Source organism: Equus przewalskii, chromosome 28, assembly GCF_037783145.1.
Source record: "Equus przewalskii isolate Varuska chromosome 28, EquPr2, whole genome shotgun sequence".
Lineage (NCBI taxonomy): Eukaryota > Metazoa > Chordata > Mammalia > Perissodactyla > Equidae > Equus > Equus przewalskii.
The window spans coordinates 6375871-6395962 of record NC_091858.1 but is presented as its reverse complement, the minus strand read 5'-3'; the positions used below and the strand labels follow the sequence as shown (position 1 = coordinate 6395962).

The 20092-nt window shown below is 37.1% G+C and overlaps 1 protein-coding gene across 9 annotated transcripts in view; it reads right to left on the bottom strand.

Annotated features, from left to right (window-relative positions):
* The window catches only part of NSD3 (nuclear receptor binding SET domain protein 3), a 103451-nt gene that overhangs the window by 21234 nt on the left and 62125 nt on the right, over window positions 1–20092 (bottom strand). For 6 of the 9 annotated variants that reach the window (XR_011534356.1, XR_011534357.1, XM_070598880.1 and 3 more), the window contains 7 exons: window positions 17493–17623; window positions 16980–17108; window positions 16205–16331; window positions 8926–9123; window positions 8279–8452; window positions 4495–4641; window positions 1013–1169 (listed from right to left, as the gene is read on the bottom strand). Coding sequence is in view for 7 of the 9 variants with exons in the window: in XM_070598880.1 (XP_070454981.1) it covers window positions 1013–1169; window positions 4495–4641; window positions 8279–8452; window positions 8926–9123; window positions 16205–16331; window positions 16980–17108; window positions 17493–17623 (1063 nt within the window). In the remaining 2 variants the exon portion in view is untranslated. Of the gene's footprint in view, window positions 1–1012; window positions 1170–4494; window positions 4642–8278; window positions 8453–8925; window positions 9124–16204; window positions 16332–16979; window positions 17109–17492; window positions 17624–18380; window positions 19621–20092 lie in introns of those variants that run through there. The other 3 variants (XM_008534279.2, XM_070598881.1, XM_008534281.2) reach the window with 2 other exon arrangements.

The window sequence follows — 20092 nt, the reverse complement described above, 5'->3', positions numbered from 1 at the left end:
AGATCTGCCTTCTAAAACTATGTTTTGCCATACAGTATAAAACTGTTTATGTATTCAAACTGTCAAATATTTCTTTTTTAGGACTTGGAGGTTTCCTGTCATATGTTAAAAAAAAAAAAACTGTAGGGGGGTGGCTTCTCAACCTGAATACCCCTTATTCTCAGCTAAAAACAAAAATTTTAAAGTTAATTAGGTAAGCAAGCAGCTTACCTGTGTTTAACACACAGAGAAAACAATATAGTTCTTGTTAAAAAAAATTGCGTTTGAAATTCTATAGAAATATATTTTACTTAGAATTCTAATTGAAAAGCAGAACTCTATTGTGCTCTCTTGAAGAGTATCTATTTTCTTAGTAAAATGATAAATGTATGCCTCAAAATGTAGAACGCAGAGTTTTAAAAATATATTGCTAATTCCTGTTCGGCGAAGGCTTGTTAAAAACAGGCTTCCTAAAAGAAGAAAGATTTCTTACAATAATGGCAATCACACGCACTTCTTACTTCATTCCCTTAAAAACTAAGGGCTCTTAATGAAATAATCTCTCTCATTAAATTCTACAAAGCTCTTTCTCTGTACACAGTTTAGAGCTTTTAGCTAGAACTAAAATGGGCCAGATCCAGGAACAAAGACAGCTATTTTGACCGGGATATAAACTCTTGACTTTATTAGAAATCAGAAATCAATATAAATCTAATTAGGATACAGAGAAAACATCTTCCCCACTATCCACATAAGACCTTTATTCCAAAATCTACTAGTATATAGTTCACTAGTATAAAATAACTTTCAGCAGTTAAAAAGTCAACTAACCAATCAAAAAAAAAAAAAAAATCCAACAACTAACCTTCCCAATCGTCTAAAAACCCAGACTCAAAATATGTTTCTTTTCTCTTTCTTTTTCTAAGGAAGTACTCTGTGCTGCTTTGTGTCTCTCCTAGCCACTTTGTATACGGACTAGGAATCTACGTCGAAACAGATTGAATACTACCTCTTTGTCCTTGGAAAAACTTGCCTGTAATTTCCCAATTTGACCCAAACAATCTGCTTGTAATGCAGTTTCTTGCCAGCTTTACAGTCATTGCAATTCCAGCAGCCTTCAGGCATTTCTATGCTCAGGCATTCCGGGTGGAAGGAAGCTGGGCAGGATTCACAGCAGAGCAATCTTCCACCTTGAAACAAATAACAAGTCTTAGTAACTGAGAAAAGAGGAGAGGGAAAGGAGAAAGTTGTCTTTTAAGTGCATTGAATTTGATTCAAATTGGAGGAAAATAACAAAGGAATAGAGTCACACCTATAGCAATGGATTAAAATAGAAAGCAAATCAACAGATTTAGCTCCTTCAGTCCCTTTTCAGGGCTTCAGTGGTCAGAAACTCAAACGCTTCTTAGTAAGGAAAACATCACTGTACTCTTTACCCGTCTAAAATGTGGGCTTTCAAGCTATCAGTTTAGCAGGCAGCTACAACTCCTAATACATGACAAAATGAGAAGCATCAAATCTCTGGACTGAGTAGACTTGAGAGCAGATTTTCAAAGAAATATGTAGCAATTTACTTTCTTTTCTCTTTGAGAGCTAAGAAAGCAACAGTGGTCATTTTATTTTAATGACTAACTTTGTATTTTAATCCAGTGCCACAGGTAACTAAATCCCTTTATACTAAAATTAGCAAAAATGACAACAGCCAATATGTTGATCAGTAGTTTTTTTCTTCCAATAAAAGAATACAAAAAAAGCAAAAGAATCATACTTCTCCAATTGGTGATTATCGTTACCTTCGCAGTGAAGATAGAGTCAAACAGGCTATACAGCAGTGGTGTGCCATGTTTTCATCACAAAGGATCCCCCTTCTCTTCCTCATGCTCCCATACGTTTTCAAATATTTTATCAACAAAAAAATCCCCACAACCAAAAGACAACACCAAAACCCCTGGATTTTAAAAGTAACAATTAATTCCTCTTGTTTTTATTAACCAAATAAATATATAACTGCCAATCAGAGTTTCTGATCCCAATAACAAAACTAGTATTACCATATTATATTGTTAAAATCATAGCCAAATATAAAGAAACTTATGTAACCTTATTTTGCACAAATGTATGATTCTGTTAGATTTTCTGAAATATTAAACACAGTTCAACAGTCTTGTTTACATTAGTCTTTTCTGACTTCATATTGAGAACCACTGCTTTATAGCATAAAACTAAGTAAATTTCAGCGCAGACCGAAGTACCACACGCAGGATAGCCCTCCAAGTTCCCTAGCAAAATCCTCTCCTTTTAAATACACAAAATGACCTCTGGATTAAGACCAAAACAGGTGCAGCAAACAAAACAAAACAGTATTTTTAAATGCAAAGAAACAAAAGATTTGGGGGGGATTAGGTATTTCTAATAGGTATTTCAACAAGTGACAGAGAAGGATGTTAACCACTGAAGATGAAATACAATAAAGACATTTATTGCAAAGAAACTTCATCTTTCCATTGGAACATCAGGTCTGTAACCCATGACTGCACTGAGATTGAAAGTCTCATAAGCAAAAGGTTTTCTACACAACTTCATCAAATCATATGCTCCGACCTTTTGAGGGTTTGCTATCAATTTTCCGGAAAATCTTGTCTTTCTGTAGACTTTCAAACTTCTAACTGATTAACATGAAAACAAAAAGAAAATCTATGTACAATCAGTGATGAATTAAATCACTATATTTCCTCTGCTTAAAAGCTTTTGCTTCAATCATTGGGATTTTTTCCCTTTGTCTGCAGATCTCAATATGGTTAATTGTTCCAATTCTACACCTAAAGGTGAGCTGCCTGAGTGTTCTTAGCCTAGCTAGGAAATTCTTCTGTGAGTCTGAAGTAAAATGAGATAATTCATTTTTCCATCAGAAAGGAGTGACCAGTAAGGAGAGGAGTCTTTGCAAACAGCTGCAGAGGACGTGTGATTATTAGAGCTGATGTGGAAATGTCAGGCTGGTCATTTTTAACACTGTGGGATAGTCCTTAATTTTAAGTCTTATTTCAGAGGAAATACAGACCCAGAATCATCAGTGAAAATCATCACAATTTTTTGACAAAAAATACACAAGGGAAAGAGAAAAATAAAAATACAAACAATCCACCTTGGTGCTATGCAAGAAAACTGCTTTAGGATGCGAAAGAAGTAAGACATGGTCCAAGCTAGGCAGACAGAGGGCTCAAAATAATTTCAGTTCATGTCAAGGTCAATACTGCGGACTGAAAACAGAGTAAGCAGTAATGGAATTAATCTCATTTTATAAAGGCGCCAGCAGGAAAACAAGGCATTTCCTAAAATGCCTCAGTAGTCTAACTTGATTGCATTAGGGAGTCAGTCAGACCTATGCCCATCTTTGTTTTGGAAGCAGGTGGTATGAACAGTAAGGCGACACAGCGTGACTTCACTGGAAAACAAGCAAACAAACAAGCCCAGCCTGTCCCTAACCTACTTCTCCATAGGTTCTGATCACCTTGCTTTGCTATGCTTTCTTTTAGTCATTAGTTGCCACTTCAGATGTCTGACAAAGAGCAAAGAAACATCAAGCAGGCAACACAAAGAACAAAAAACAAAAACCAACAAAGCCCATTTCAAATATACCTAGAATATTAGGTATGAATTAGTTTTGTTTTTAAAGACTCTGAACCTGGCCTCCAGATCATAATGGGAATGTAGACAGGAAAGGCTTTCTTCACCTTCCAGGTAATTTATTTTACCCTTCTCCAAATAATACATTATTATTAAACCACTTTTTCCCTTTATTACAAATAGGCTATGCAAAGCTAAACACAAGATTTTCCTCCATAGATTAAATTAACTGGAAGGATATAAATATACATTTAGCTCTTGGTTCTCTGTGGATAAATGATCCACAAGCAATTCTTCAAGTCATCTGGGCCATCTTTCAATATCCAGTACTTGGGGTATCCTCCCCAGCTGCCCACTGATGTCTCTAAGAGAAGGGCAACTAGTTTTCACAGCATCTTAACAAAAATATTTCAGAAACAAAATGATGGAACATAGTCTAAAATCAAATTTTTAAGCATCAGTATCTTGGTTTCCCTCTATTTAATAACCTATCTTGTTATTTAGTTGAAAGTTAGTAACAAATTACATTGTGACTATTCTATTCTAACATGAATGGTAGTCCTACCATCAGGCAAAAGAGAAAGAGCCCTTAGATAGTCTTCTATAGTAAGCAAAATCCTAGTCATTCAATTTTAATCATCCACAGATAGAGAGAATGTGTGAAAATTTATTCAAGGAGGAGAGTAAGTAAAAATTTGTAATAATGGAATTATTTTAAGCCCTTTTTAATAATTTTGCAGCCATATGAAGACACAGTCACAACCACCAAGGTAGAATTTACCAAAAGCAACAGATGGTGCTTGACAGGCATACATTTCCCCCCTCCATTTAAAGAGAAAAAAATAGGAAATGCAAAAATAAAAGCAAGATATAAACTATTTTGATTATTACCTTTCTCACATTTCTTTTTGGAAGCTGACGAAGAAGGAATCATAGGTAATTTCATCAACTCTGCACGATTTGATTCATTCAGTAGGTAGTGGGACTTATAGGCATATGAACTGAACATGGGGTCTGAATGGTCCTGAACTATCAGCCCTATACGAAACAAACAGAAAGAGATGAGCTGCAATGAAACTACCCATGATTCCATGAGGAAAAAAATAAACCGACACCTATTATGTAGCTGTGCGTAAAGTTGGGGGAAGAAAAGAGAATATGAAGAAAAAGAAAGATCTGACAGAAAAGACTTTCTACAGTTATTAAAGGGAGTTGCAGCTACTCACTGCCTCAGCCCTACATAGAAACCTATATACCTAGAAGAAAACTCCAAATTAATTTGAAGATGTAAACTGCATTTCACATCATACTGAAAACCCCCTGTGGAAAATAAAGCTACATTCCTTAATATTTAGAAGTACTATGATGCCAATCCAAAGAACAAAATGACATATCACTTAATTGCTAGAAATTAGAATTATTTACATGACATAGTAAGTAGAGACCCTGATCCACCTTCAAAGTCTCAGGCAGCACTTAAAGGCAGAATTGAGTCTCCCCTCTTCTCTCTCCATATCTTGAGATATACTCAAATAAATTCTAGCTTTCTCTGCCAGATAATGAAGCTTTTCTCTATCAATATGATACACAATTTTCAAGGAGCCATAATTTGTTGAACTTTACTGAGGTAATGCAAACCATTTAATTTTTTTCCCTGCCATGATATAAAGTGATTACCAAAACTTAAGGGTTTATAAAAACCATCCTTTTGATCTGCCAATACAGCTACTGTATTGAGAGGAAGACAGAAGATCTGCTCTAACCCACTGGTCATACCACTTCTCCTCTCCCTCCCACCCCCTTCCCCAGCTAAGTTCATAATACAGCTACAGGCCACTCTTAAGCGGAGGGAACTGTGAGACCAGGGAAAATGTCTCTATTTGGTTACTGGTCAGTTTATAAGGATCTGGGACTTTACAACAGAAACCATGACAGCAGTCTCATAGAGATCATTTTCAGAAGAGGGAAGAGTTTTGCTTTTAAAAGGGTTACCATTTACTTTTGTCGGTGAATGTTATCTTCATTTGGTGCTACCCTACCCTGAGACAGATTCAAGAAATATCTCTGACCCAGATGACAGAATGAACTTGAAATTGCTAATTGGTAATAACATAAGAATCTTTAATCTTTAAATAAATATAATGTCAAATGAATTTCATACATTTAATAGAGAAAAGTGGTGTAGTATTTAAGAAAAGGGCTTTGAAATAGGAAAGATAAGGTACAAATGCTGGCTCAGTGTTCTTATCCATATAAAATGAAGAACTACCTTCTCAGGGCAATTGTGGCAATTCATTCAGATAGTGTCTAGTAGAGTTTGATTTACAGATACAAAATTAATTGCTGTTATTAAAATGAAAAGAAAACCCTAACCTACTTTCTCCATTTTAAGTTACCATTACAAAGAAAGGCATAGAGTGTTAAGTAACTTTCACTTTCCTCCACCCTCCAGATGAAAGGAAAGACTACAGAACAAATACTGCACTGAAATGTGACATTGCTACGGCACCATGGAGGCCAGAGGAGGAGCAGTGCTCTTCTAAACCTCGAAACATTTCTTAAAATATTACTAGATAGTTCAGTCCTTAAGAGTTAGCTCAATGATTTTAAACAAGCAATAACCAAGAACTAAGAGAAAAATCCTCTATGAGGAGGGAAAAACTCTGTATGAGGCAATGGATTAAAAACAAGCTAAGTTTTCTAATTCCAGAACACACACTATTTACTTCTGAAAAACTTTTGATTTAAACCTTCTCAAATCCCAACAGTGAACTATTTAGAATAAGTTTGTTTACTGTACAAAGTTTCACAGTCAAAATATTTGGGAATTAAATAATCTCGCTTAAATAGGCATTTAAATATGGCAAATCTTTCAGAATAACTGCTAAATTGGTAAGATGCAAATACAGATCCTTCTTAAAACATAGGTTTTCCCCTCATTTCCATTATCTCAAGCTTTTAATCAAGGTATATAAATTAAACTTAACAAAATGGTTAGAATTTCTACAAAACTAAGTTCCTTGACAATGGGCCATTTTCTACCTATCTTAAATGGAAAATATCTGTTTTAAAGGTCTCTCAGTTATTGAATGAAATAGAGCAAAAGAAAATATTGGTTAACAGACTGATGGTACTTGATTCACAATGTACTCCAAAGTAAACCAGAGTGATAGTTATCAACTCAGTATTTAAAATGTTGGCTCAGTTACACACACACACACACACACACATACACACATCCTAGTAAAAGTAAGTGCCTAGAATGACAGAATAAAACACACAGCGATAGAGACTTTGTTATCTCTGACACTCATCTGTTTAAAAGTCTCTAAAGCTAGCCATCCAATTGATAATTCAGTATGTCCATCCTATCATTACTTTCCTAGGGTTGGGGAGATGGAAAAGGCACTTGTGGTGACTTCTTATTTCTTTTGACTATTTGAATCCTTTCTGTCACCTGTTACAATGTGGCATGAAACATTTCAGACCTCCTCCTCCAGGTCCCAGCCAGGTTCAGAGCAGCATACAGTTCCAACTGCTCTGGTGAAGAAAGACATAATACTTCCCTCTAATGGCGACAGCCCCACATGCTTACAAAACTCTGGTAAACTGAAAGCACTATATACCTCGGACTCAGCTGGCTGCTACAAAAAGGACTACTATTTATTTAATCTTTTACTGCCTACCTCCTCTTGTTATTTTTTTTTTAAATGAGAGATAAAAAAGCAAAACAACTAAAGATCTATGTATCATACTGCCGAAATTCTAGTAAAGAGTACTTTACAGTACTTTCACCAAATTAAAAGGACTGTCCCCTAAAGCAAAAAATAAAACAAAACCAAAAACCTCATCTTCAGTATAGTCTAAATATAATCGAACAGGCCTGACATGCCAGAGTCCTCTCCAATATTTCACACTCAGGAAAGTTTAGAAAACGTAGCACTCATATTAAAAAAAGAAAAAACAACTGCATTTGGGGATATCAGTTGGTTTTTAAAATGCTTACTAAATACTAAAAATTGTTTTATTATAATACAGCTGAGATACTCTGTAAAGCTGGCTACTCTCTATCATATTCAAGTAAAGAAGTTCTATTTTCTATTTATCATGAACTCAAGTTCACTGACCCCCTCAGGGACGCAATATTGTTTTTAGTGGATCAATCTCTTGGCACACTTAAATGTCAACAGCTGGCAAGTAAGAAAGCTTCACTGCTGGCTGCTCGCTGCCACCACCACATATGTTGCCTTGGCTGTATCCCATCGGGCTTCCTCAACGCCAGACCAAAGCAGGATAAAATACAACAGAAACAATTAAAAAGTAAACGTGCTCATCTTGCCTCCAAGTGAAATTTCAATCAGCTGAAAGCTCTGAGTTAAAGAATGTGACATGGGAAGAGTCTGCTTCGGAAAGAAGAATTGTTTGCAGAAGGGAATAATCGTTCAATGCTCCAAACAGAAACACTAAGAACTTATCTATAATTCTACATTATTAAAAAATGCAGATTCTAGCTTAATTTATGGAAGAATTAATATTCTAACAATTTGAATGTCTAATGTTGTAAAAGGGACTAGTTACTGGGAGTGTTAATCTCTCTCAGGGATATTAATGAAACTATTTTAATGGGGAAATATGCCAATGAACTCAGAAAGAAAGAGAAAAGATTGACACTCACCTCTTGCACAAACGAAACAAAAGCCTACATTTACAGCAGAGGAAGAGTTACTGCTCCGCTTGGAATGATTACTACAGATGAAAATGCAGGAGGACACAGACATGCTCCCGGCAGCAATGCAGGCGTCTCCGGTGTGATAGGCTACTGGGCATCTCAAACACCTCATCATGCGGCCTATGTGAAGACAAGCCAGAAGGGAGTCTATTGAATCAGGCATCAGCTGGTTATAAAATGAGATTTTTGGAGTTGGGCTCTTCTGGGCTCCCATGCAATGCTGGTTACAGTAAGATAAAAATATTTTTCTTCACTAGTTTGGTTCTGTCATTCCTATGCTATATGGCCCCTAAATGCAGCACCCATCTGGAGATCACTCAAAAAATATCTGCCTGCCCTAGTGCTGGAGAGATGGTGGTTTCCAACACGGCACCTGCCGAAGGAATTTCCAAGGGCAATTTTGAACAGACGGAATCTTCTTCTCCTGGTCTGCATTAGGACGTAGTCTCTACTTACCAGGCTCTCTATTGTGGCAGTGCTGCGACCTCCACAGAAAACAGATGGAGAATGCCTGATGCTCTCTAAAATAATGTGCTTGTTATTTGCTACTGAACTTAAAAAAATCTTTGTTCCTGTTTTTAGCTGTGTTTTACCTTTACTTGCTTTGTGGACATCTTTCTCCATAGAGCAGGCAGAGCAGCAGTGCTGGGGACAGCGGAATCCTTTTGATTCAAAGATGGCAGTGGGGAATTTGCGGACACAGGCTTCATGATAAAACTTCCCACAAGCACCAACAGAGCAACGCTTCACATCTGTGCCAGACATCTTACAGGAAAAACACGGGTGCTGCCCTGGAAAGTGGCGAAGAACAGAGATTAGATAAAATCTGATAAAGCATATGACTTTATATATATATATATATATGTGAGATATATATATTTGATATATATCTATCTTGGGGAGGAAGAATGGCCCTGAGCTAACATCTGTCGCCAATCTGGCTCTTTTTGCTTGAGGAAGACTCGCTGAGCTAACATCTGTGCCAATCTTCCTCTATTTTTGTATGTGGGATGCCACCACAGAGTGGCCTGATGAGCAGTGCTAGGTCCACGTCCAGGATCTGAACCTGTGAACCCTGGGCCACCAAAGCAGAGTATACGAACTTAACCACTATGCCACCGGGCAGGCCCCTGCTTATGCTTTTTAAATAGAAGCAGCTACTGACAGCAAGGAGCTACCTTCAAAAGAAACTCTATTATGTGTAAGGTTTTTTTTGTTTGTTCTGTTTTTTTAAAGATTTTTTCTTTTTCCTTTTTCTCCCAAAGCCCCCCGGTACAGAGCTGTGTATTTTTAGTTGTGGGTCCTTCTAGTTGTGGCATGTGGGATGCCACCTTAGCATGGCTTGATGAGTGGTGCCATGTCTGCACCCAGGATTTGAACTAGTGAAACCCTGGGCCACCGAAGCAGAGCACGTGAACTTAATCACTCGGCCACGGGGCTGGCCCCTATGTGTAAGTTTTTAACATATAAAAAGAAATTGAAAATAAATGGTTAAATTGAAATATTATTTAATAAATTTTGCTAGAATAATTGATTTGCTACAATAATTGATAATCAATTTGGAGATACAGCACTAAAAACAATTCAGATCTCCACTTCTCACTCTATACTAAAAGTAATTCCAAAGAAAACCCAGAACAGAATTTTTCAACACCTGGGAGCTGAGAGTGGCAAGGTCTTCCCCACACAGAATAAATATAAGAAATTACCAAAGACAAGACAGATTCCATTAGATAATCACTTACAATTTCCAAAAAGAAAACTCATAATCCTAATAAAAAACGCAGAAAATTACAGCTAGATGTCTTATTCAAACTGTAGAATATCAAGCACAAAGAGAAAACATTAAGATTATCCACAGAAAAGAGAATTACCTTCAAAGAAGCAAGAGTAATACTGAGAGCTGACTGAAAGAGAAAAACGGAAACCAGAAAACAACTGGATGCAACTTTCCCAGGGCTGGAAGGAACCCGTTACCAGGCGGGAATTCCACATCCAGGGAAGGCGCTCTTCAAGGACGAGGTGAGAGCCCCACACATGGGGAGGAACAACAAACCCAAAAGTCGGTTCTTTGGAAAAGATTAATAAAACTGATATCCCTGTCAAGAGCGACTAATAATAAAAGGGAGAAAAAGCAGCAATACTAACAATATCAGAAATGAAAAATGGTGTATCACTGCAAACCCTACAAATGTTAAAAAGATAGTAAAAGGCTATCACTACATTTGTGCCAATAAATCTGAAAATTTAGATGAGTGGACAGATTCCTAGAAAAACTGAACTTACCAACACTGGCACAAAAAGAAACGAAAGTATGAATAGTTCTATGAACTATTAGATAAATCGAAACTATAATTAAAAACCTTCCATCAAAAAAACCTTTAAGGCCAGATGGCTCCACTGGTCAATCTGCCAAGCATTTAAATGGAGCAATAATGCCAATTAGAACAGAACAGAATAGAAAAAAAGGAGGAACAAGTAAAAGACAGATGTGGAAAAACATATGCAAGAAAGATGACAAAGGATGACGTTTTGTTATATAAAGAGTTCACAGATGGAGAAAATACACGTAACATATATAAGCAAAGGTAGCTAAACAAACTTAGAAAGAACTATGAATCAATATAGAAACAAAATAGCCTAATGTAAAAGTGGGCAAAGGGTATGAAGAGGCAATTTACAGAAAGCAGAAAGACAGCCAATAAATGTGAAAAAATGCTCAGCTTCACTAGTAATCAGATAAATGCTAATTAAAACCACAAGTAACATTTTAAAAATTCATCAAATAGGAAAAAATTTAAGGAGTCTAATAACAGCAATTGTTGACTAGGATGTAGGGAAATAGGTACTCGTATACACTGCTGACAGGAGTTTACATTGGATGGAACCAACTTAGACGGCACAGCGCAGTATCCATTAAAATAAAGGAACGTTACTTCCTGTGGCCTAGAAATTCTACTCCTTGCTACCTACATTAGAGAAGACTTGTACATGAAAAAGGATGCTGACCGAAGCATTGTTTGTAATTGCAAACAACTGGAAGCAACTTACACGTCCTTCAACAGGGGAATAATTAAATAAACTACGATATATGCACACTATGGAACACTATGTAGCAGTTAAATAGAATGCATCTATATTGATATAAAAAGAGTTCCAAGACAAACTTACGAAAAAAGCAAGCTGCAGAACAATATACATTTTTATTACCAAACACACAAAATGTTACATACGTACACACGGGAAAAGGTTTACAAGACTACACATCAAACTGCTAACAATCGCTACCTCTGGTGAGGCCTATAATTAGGTAGGGGCCTAGGTTTATAAGTGATGATCAAGGGGGACTGCAGCTTGAGCTATAATTATAATATTTCCATAACATTGTATTTATGTATTACTAGTGAGACTAGACGTAAATTTAAAATACTAACAAATAAGAACACCTTTAATACTGCAATACACAAATGGACAAGACACATGAAGAGACCATTCACAAGAGAGTCAATAAAGATGCAGAAAAAAATGTTTAGTCTTAAACAAAGAACTGCAAATTCTAACATTTTTGTTATTTGTTTTGCTATTCTTTCAAGGTAATTGTCTTTCCTGTGGGTAATTTTAATATTTTCTTTTTGTCCTCAGCTGTCTATAGTTTGAATAAGACGTCTAGCTGCAATTTTCTGCCTTTTTTATTAGGACTATGAGTTTTCATTTTACATCTGGTTTACATACGGAAATTGTAAGTGACCAGCTTTTGGCCTTTTGGATATCATCTTTTGGGAAGTGTTCAAGTCTCTTGCCCATTTTTCTTATAATGCTATAAAAAATCTGAAGAAAAAAAGACAAGGAGTAGTTTTTTGTTTTGATTTTTTTAATAGAAAGTTAGATTTAGTTTTGGAAGCACCTAATCTTTAAAATTGGCTGAACTATAAAAATTCTTTAAAATTAGTATTTACAACTGTGATGTTCAAATTTTCTTTTTAAACTGGCTTTGTTGTAGAAATAAAGTATATCAGAGTTTTTTTGTTGTCCTGTTGCATGTATATATAATTTCAAATTATATTTTAACAGATATGTAGATATGAAAGCAATACTATTGTTTAAAAAATCTTTTAGAAATTTAAAAAATTAAAAGAAGCTTATTTTAAAGGTTAGCCTAATGCATAAACTACTTTATGTAGAAATGAATTAGGCTTTCACCTGCATAATGATCAAAGTAAGTCTAATATGAATGGAAAGTGTTGCAGCTAGTGACACATGCTGAGAGCGAGCTGAACTATCACAGCCCTCAAGGACTCAGGTTTGGAGCTCTGGCATATGACTGCTTCCAGGACCCTCCTTTCTCACTAGGACACAGCCTTCATTTAGAATAAGTAAGCAATATGTAAAATTGCCTGTTACATATTTTATTCAAAAGAGCAAATGAAAATGCTTCATTTCCAGAAATCACATCTGTCTTAAACAATAGATAGTGGTAGTATAAGAAATTAGGTATGTATCCTGTAATACTTTTTACACGTAAAGTGTTTATCTTTTGGTAAACAAAAGAAAACTTCCTAAATGACCTTAAACAATGGTTTGAAGAGTCTAAGTTTTCATTCCTAAAATGTTGGAAGTGTAACCATTTTTAAGCGTACAGTTCGGTGACATTAAGTACATTCACATTATTTTGCAACCATCACCACTATCCATCTCCAGAATGTTTTCATCATCTCACACTGAAACTCTGTACCCACTGAACAATGGCTCCCCAACTCTTCTCCCTCTGCCCCCGAATCCCTGGTAAGAACTGTCCTCCTTTCTGTCTCTATGAATGTGACCACAGTAGGAAACTCATGTAAGTGGAATCACACAGTATTTGTCCTTTGTAACTAGCTTATTTCACTCAGCATAATGTCTTCAAGGTTCATCCACGTTGTAGCGTGTATCAGAATTTCATTTCTTTTTAAAGCAGAATACTATTTCATGGTATGTCCATACCACATTTTATTTATCCATTCATCCACTGATCGGCATTTGGGTTGTTTTCAGCTTTTGCCTATTGTGAATAATGCTGCAATGAACATAGGTATACAGATATCTGTTTGAGTCCCTGCTTTCAGCTCTTTTGGGTCTACAGCCAGAAGAGGGATTGCTGGATCACACAGTAATTCTATGTTTCATTTTTGGAGGAACTGCCATGCTGTTTTCCACAGTGGCTATACCATTTTACATTCCCATCAACAGTGCACAAGTGTTCTAATTTCTCCATATCCTGGCCAAAATTTGTTGTTTTCTGTTTATTTGATAGTAGCCATCCTAATGGGTGTGAAATGGCATCTCACTGTGGTTTTGATTTGCATTTCCCTGATCACTAATGATGCTGAACATCTTTTCTTTTCTTTTTTTTTTGTTTTTTAAGATTTTATTTTTTTTCCTTTTTTTCTCCCCAAAGCCCCCCGGTACATAGCTGTATATTCTTCGTTGTGGGTCCTTCTAGTTGTGGCATGTGGGACGCTGCCTCAGCGTGGTTTGATAAGCAGTGCCATGTCTGCGCCCAGGATTCGAACCGACGAAACACTGGGCCGCCTGCAGTGGAGCGCGTGAATTTAACCACTGGGCCATGGGGCCAGCCCCTGAACATCTTTTCAGGTGCTTATTGGCCATTCGTATATCTTCTTTGGAGAAATGTCTATTTAAGTCCTTTGCCCAATTTTGAATTGGATTGTTTTTTTTTTCTTGAGCTGTAGGAGTTCTTTATACATTCCAGAAATTAATTGCTTATCAGATATCTAATTTGCAAATATTTTCTCCCATTTTGTGGGTTATTTTTTCACTCTGTTGATAGTGTCATTTGGTGTACTTTAATTTTGATAAAGTCCACTTCGTTATTTTTTCTTTTGTTGCCTGTGCCTCTTATGTCATGGTCTTTGATCCATTTTGAGTTAATGTTTATATATAGAGTGAGGTAAAGGTCCCACTTCATTCTTTTTCATGTGGATATCCAGTTTTCCCAGCATCATTTGTTGAAAAGACTGTCCTTTCCCCATTGAATAGCTTTTTCCCCCATATCAAAAATCATCTGACCATATATGTGAATGTTTATTTCTGGGCTCCCTATTCTATTCCATTGGTCTATACATCTGTCTTTACACCAACACCGCACTGTTTAATTACTGTAGCTTTGTACTAAATTTGAAATCAGGGCGAATCCTCCAACTTTGTTCTACTTAATTGTTTTTAAAGCAAATTTCCCTCTTAAATTTCCTAATAGATGTGTACCAAATTAGATTATATCTAACTTTTGTTGGGAGAATCCTGTTGGATTCCAGAGTTAAAAGAGAAGTCCTAAGAATGTTTTAATACTGAGATACATGGTCTTTCCTATCAGTAGATTAAATCAGAGATAACAAACTTAAGTGCTTAAAGGGGCCAGGTAGGTTACATAAATGACTGGAGTGACAGGGGATGGGGACATGGGGAACCAGGAATGTGCGCCTGATCCATGTTCACACATTCAAAGCACACTGTAAGAGCCAAAGAAAAGAATGTGCAGACAATTTGACCCAGAGGCTGCCAGTTGGCAAACTGTTCAGAAGTTTTACTGCAGAGTCTAAACATGATGAATAAAATGATATTTTACATAGGGAAAGATATGTTATATGTTTAAGCAGCTTCTGTAGCTTAATTTTGGCATTTGTTTGTATGTGAGAGAGAGAGTATGTGTGTGTTAGGATATATGATACATGATCTCCATCCTACTTAGTCAGGGTGGTAGAAGGCAATGGGAAAGAGCAAAGACTCTGGGGTCTGGCGCTGCCTGGGTTGAAATCGCCGTTTCAATGAGGCCTTTGTGACTTTGGACAGGGTACTAAACCACACACTCTCATCCTCAGTTTCACCCCCTATAAAATGGGAATCATCACAGAATCTATCTCATCATGCCATGAGGATCAAATAAGATAACAGGACAAAATTTCAGTACTAACAGGGCCTGGCAGATAGTAAGTGTTAAAAAAAAATTACCATTCTAATGGAATTTAGAACATATAAAGTATTTTAGGAGGTATACAGTGAAATAAAAAAGGATAAAATATCTATGAGAATCCAAATAAAGGCGAAAAGGAGTGTGAAAATAACAGTGTCAAGGGTAAGATCAGCATATCCTAAACACGTGATATCCAATTGGTTCATAGTTCCTCAGCAAAAACAAAACCCCCAGAATATACAAACAAGGTTCCTAGAAGCACTGCATGCCACCTCCACCTGACTCTTCACTTGCCTTGATACAGACTAAACAACTCTACTTCCTGCTTTCCATGACTTTAACTAGAATCATGGCCACACAGAGGATATAAACTTGCATATTTCTTTCTCTATAAATTATTTTGATAGGTAGTAGTCTACATAAGGATATTATAAATAAACAGTGAATCCAAAATCCCCATATTTTAAAAACAATTTCCAGTAGCTCCATCTTTCCACTAAAAATACAATCGCCACGGTTATAGTTTGTCATTGACACTTATTCCAGTCTATTAAAGACAAGGGACTTTAAACAATTATTGAGCACAAAAATCTCAGATTCATCTGAAAATTCATTTACTCTACATACTTTCTATAGCTCTTTAGATAACACAAATACATCTCAATAATTTGATAGATTTTATGGTAAAGGCACTAGTAGGAGGAAATTTGACACTAATATTGTTAAGTACTTTTTTGATCTTAGGAAGCCCAATCACTGAACGGTCTCAATTTGTTGAAATACCTATGGGAGAGATGGATAAGAGCTACATAAAGTGGTAAGAGAGTCAGATGACATGGGAGATCCTGGCACTCCACATTCCTCTCTATCCGTCTTTTCATATCTATTGAAATAAGTAAGCTCACCTGTTTTACATTCCATGCAGACGAACTTTCCATCAGGGAGTGACGCCAATCCCAGGCACTCCAGGTGGAAGTGTTTGCAGCACTCTCCCTCACAAGGGATCAGAGAGTCACCAGAGCTTTCACACACCTGTAATATGGCAAAAAAACAGTGGTTCTCAAACTTTAGCAGGCATCAGAACCACCTGGAGGGCCTGTTAAGACACAGATTACTGAGTCCCCCCCCCCACCCCCACGGTTTTGATTCAGTAGGTCTGGGGTGCAGCCCAGAATTTGCATTTCCAACAATTATTCTGACAACAATGATGCTGCTGGTCCTTGGCCCTCACTTTGAGGCCTACGGAACTACATAACTATTTCCAGAACCAATATGGTATAAAGTTTAAAAGTCATATTTGATCTTTTATGATTCCTTCTTTGGAATCTGCATACTTTAACTTCTCTTCACAGGGCAAAGCAGTATTTTTTAAAGAGGGTAAATATATGTTAAAAAAGTTAATACTAACTTAAATTTAAGAAAATATTTTTGAAATAAGTCGTCTGTCATTTACTTCCAATTAATAACAGAGTAGCACAATAAAGACTGGCACTTGCACGTGAATAATATGTATTCCAACTTAGAAAGGGAAGAAAAGAGCCAAAAATGGCTTTTAGATCTATAGCTGTAAAGTAATATTATAATTTAGAAAGATACTACTGTTTCCAACAGGAGGTAAGCATATTATTTGCAGAATATTACAGCAACTGTTTCAAAGTACGGACTAGGTCCCCCGCCTACCTGACACACAGCGTCCTTCTTACTCATTCCGATGCCTCTTCTTGACAAACTCGAATCCACAGACTGCACATCAGATACGTCTGCCTCTGCAGTAGCTGAAGGGCTATCTACTTGCTTTCCAAAGCCTACCTACGTGGAAAACATAGCACAGTTTTAAGAAAAACAAAACAAATTTCCTCAAAGTTAGGTGCTATGAAAATCCTAGTAAGACTTGCTCAAATAAACCTTGGCATAACCTTTTTTTTTTTTCCTTTCTTTCCAAAACCCCTGGATACCAAATGTCTGGTGTTTTGAGAGAAACTGTAGTTAAAATTAAAAAAACAACCTATGTTTCTGTTATGTAAGGAATCAGCAAAATTAAGACACTCATAAATTTAAAAATAACCAAAATGATTTCTTTACTATGAATATTTAAAAGACTCTCCCCAAATAAGTCAGGCAAAGCAGGATGTTACTTGGTTTTGCAAAGCAAAAGAGAGCACCGTGCCCAGACCCTTGAGCACATTGATTTACCTGCAGATCACTGAGTCCTCTAGAATCGGAGTCAGAGGTGTCTCTGTACGCTGAACTAGTCATTTCTACATCAGTGGAGGCGCGACTCCTTTTCTTTAGAGGTTTACAGGAATCTGAAATCTCGCTGGCACCTTAATACAACACACCGAAATTAATCCTAAAATAGTGCTTAAAGTTTGTTCTAATTGTTTTGTGGGAGAATAATTTCTTTCCCCAAACTCATCTGTAGTGTGAAGAAAAGCACAGCTCTCTTTGTAACAGTGAAGTCACGAGTCAAAACTTCATGAGCTTCTGACCTTCCTGAGAGTGAGTGATTTCATTGACAACCGCTCTATTAAAACATTTAATTCAGTGCTCCTGCTCTAAAGCTATTTTCAGTCAACAGAACCCAAGTTCCAACCTAAAAACCAATTCTATCAAAACTGCAGGATAGCTGATTGAGTTGGAGCAATCCAGAGAACCATTCAATTTGGAGGGGGAAGACATAAAACCCAACACACTGTGTAGCTTACAAATAGGTCGCAGAGACATCTCCATCTTGTTTTTATTAGGGATGTGACAAATCTTTGATTTGTATTCGATTCGTACACGGATAGTGCCATTTTCCCCAGAATTTTGCAATTCAGTTGATTATTGCCCCCCAGATAAATTTTGGATGTTCATAATCGTCCATCTGAGCCTTCCTTGGTGAAGTGGCATCTATTGTGATCATTAACAAGTGCGGCAGCACATCTACACATGTCATGCCATGTAGGAGGCACGCTGCTGAGGGCCGTAAACAAACAATCAGTGTTCAAATGCAGCCAAACCACGGAGAGCTGGATGAGAGGCCTCTATGTGGAATTTGTGCGGGAAGGAATAAATATGGAAAAAAAAAAAGGCAGAGAATAGTGTGGAATTTTTTTTTAAAACTGTGTGTAATACAAATCCAGCCAAAACAATAGTGCAAAAAGTTACAAAGCAACAATCTCTTGGGCTAATGCAGTATAGGCTATACAGAAACAGCCACGATGAAATGTGCAGATCAGGCACGGTGAATACCAAGGAAACAAGGAGACGGTTAACATTTCAAACCACAGTTTGTGTTTTGGATTTTTCCCCCAAAATTTCCATACAACAAACAGACATCTAGATCAGCCCAGCAAGCTATGGTGGAGTGTGCAGTCCAGAAGAGACCATGGAGAAGCAAGTCTCCTGAGGCCATGAAGATCCGTAACAGGCTGAGCGAGAGCAGCACTTGCCATATGGCCATGTTCTGTGGTGGAGGGCGTGGCCTCTTTAGACTGCTCAGATTACTGGAACCTCGTTATCACATCCCATTCTACAAGGTTTTCACTGAATGTTTCCTTACATCTATAAGTGAGGGTGCCTGCCCATGTAAACGCTGATTAAAAAACACAAGTACACAAATCTATCTCCTTCTTTGCTGGTGTATGGACCCAGAACACCACCACAAAATATTTCCTTGGCCTAAAAGATCACTGGATTAACAAGGAGTTTTAACAGAGGAACAGGAGTGCTGTACTGAGAGGCTTTCGAAGGGAAACACAGGTACCGCCATTTCCGATGAGTTTCTGAAAATGCTAGAAAAATGACAGACTGCCAAAGACAGCTGCCATGCTGTTCTCCATGATAACGGCACTAATATTAAAAAAAATAAGAGCTTTTAATGATTGTAATGTATACAGTTTGGGCTGTTTGGCAAAACCCTGCAGATGTGCATTAATGATGCTTTATTTAAAAACAAAAAACAAAAACCAAAAACAGTCCATGTTGAAATTGATCAGTGTAAGTTAAACGGTGGTTTTTAGGCTGGACCCATGATTTAAGCTGTACCCATCCAGCTCAGACCAAAAAAAAAATCATTTGAATGTGAAAGCAATTGTTCAGAGTCTTGAAGAAGAAACCAGGCAGGAAAATGCCAATAATGATGATTGGCAAAATCAAAATTGAAAACAAAGAAACTGTTTATCGAGCCGCCGACAAAGAAATCTTGCATGGAGACTACAAGTCTGGAGTTTCTGGGATGAAATTGTACAGGAATCTCAGTCCACAGTTTCCTCAATCGCTGCGGAGACGGAGCTGTCACTGAATCTGACAGAGCCCTGCACTCCCCGGTCCGCCGACCCTGTGGAATGGTGGAAACACAACGCAATCAGGCCTCCTAATCTCGCAGCGATCGCGATGTCTTTTCTTGGAGCTCCGCCAAGCAGTGTTCCCTCCGAGAGGCTGTTCAGTTCTGCTGAGGATCTCCACGGAGACCATCGCTGCAGACTTCTCCCCGAGAATGCAGAGAGGCTGGTGTTTTTTTTTTTTAAATAATGCAATTTGCCCAGAGTAAACTACAGGTATTAAATACAGTCTGAATGATCTCACCAAAAACGCACGAATCATGCTATGGAGTTTGTACTGTAGTCAAATTGCACACAGAAAATACAGATATAAGTTTAAGGTTTCTTAAACTTTGTGCATATCTCAAATAGATTTGCATAAGATCATCTAATAATGGCCATAAATATGCTATGAATCATTTTAATTTACAAAAAGATTTTACAGCACTGCAAAAATAGACGTGGCAAGATTTTTTTCAATCAGGTTGT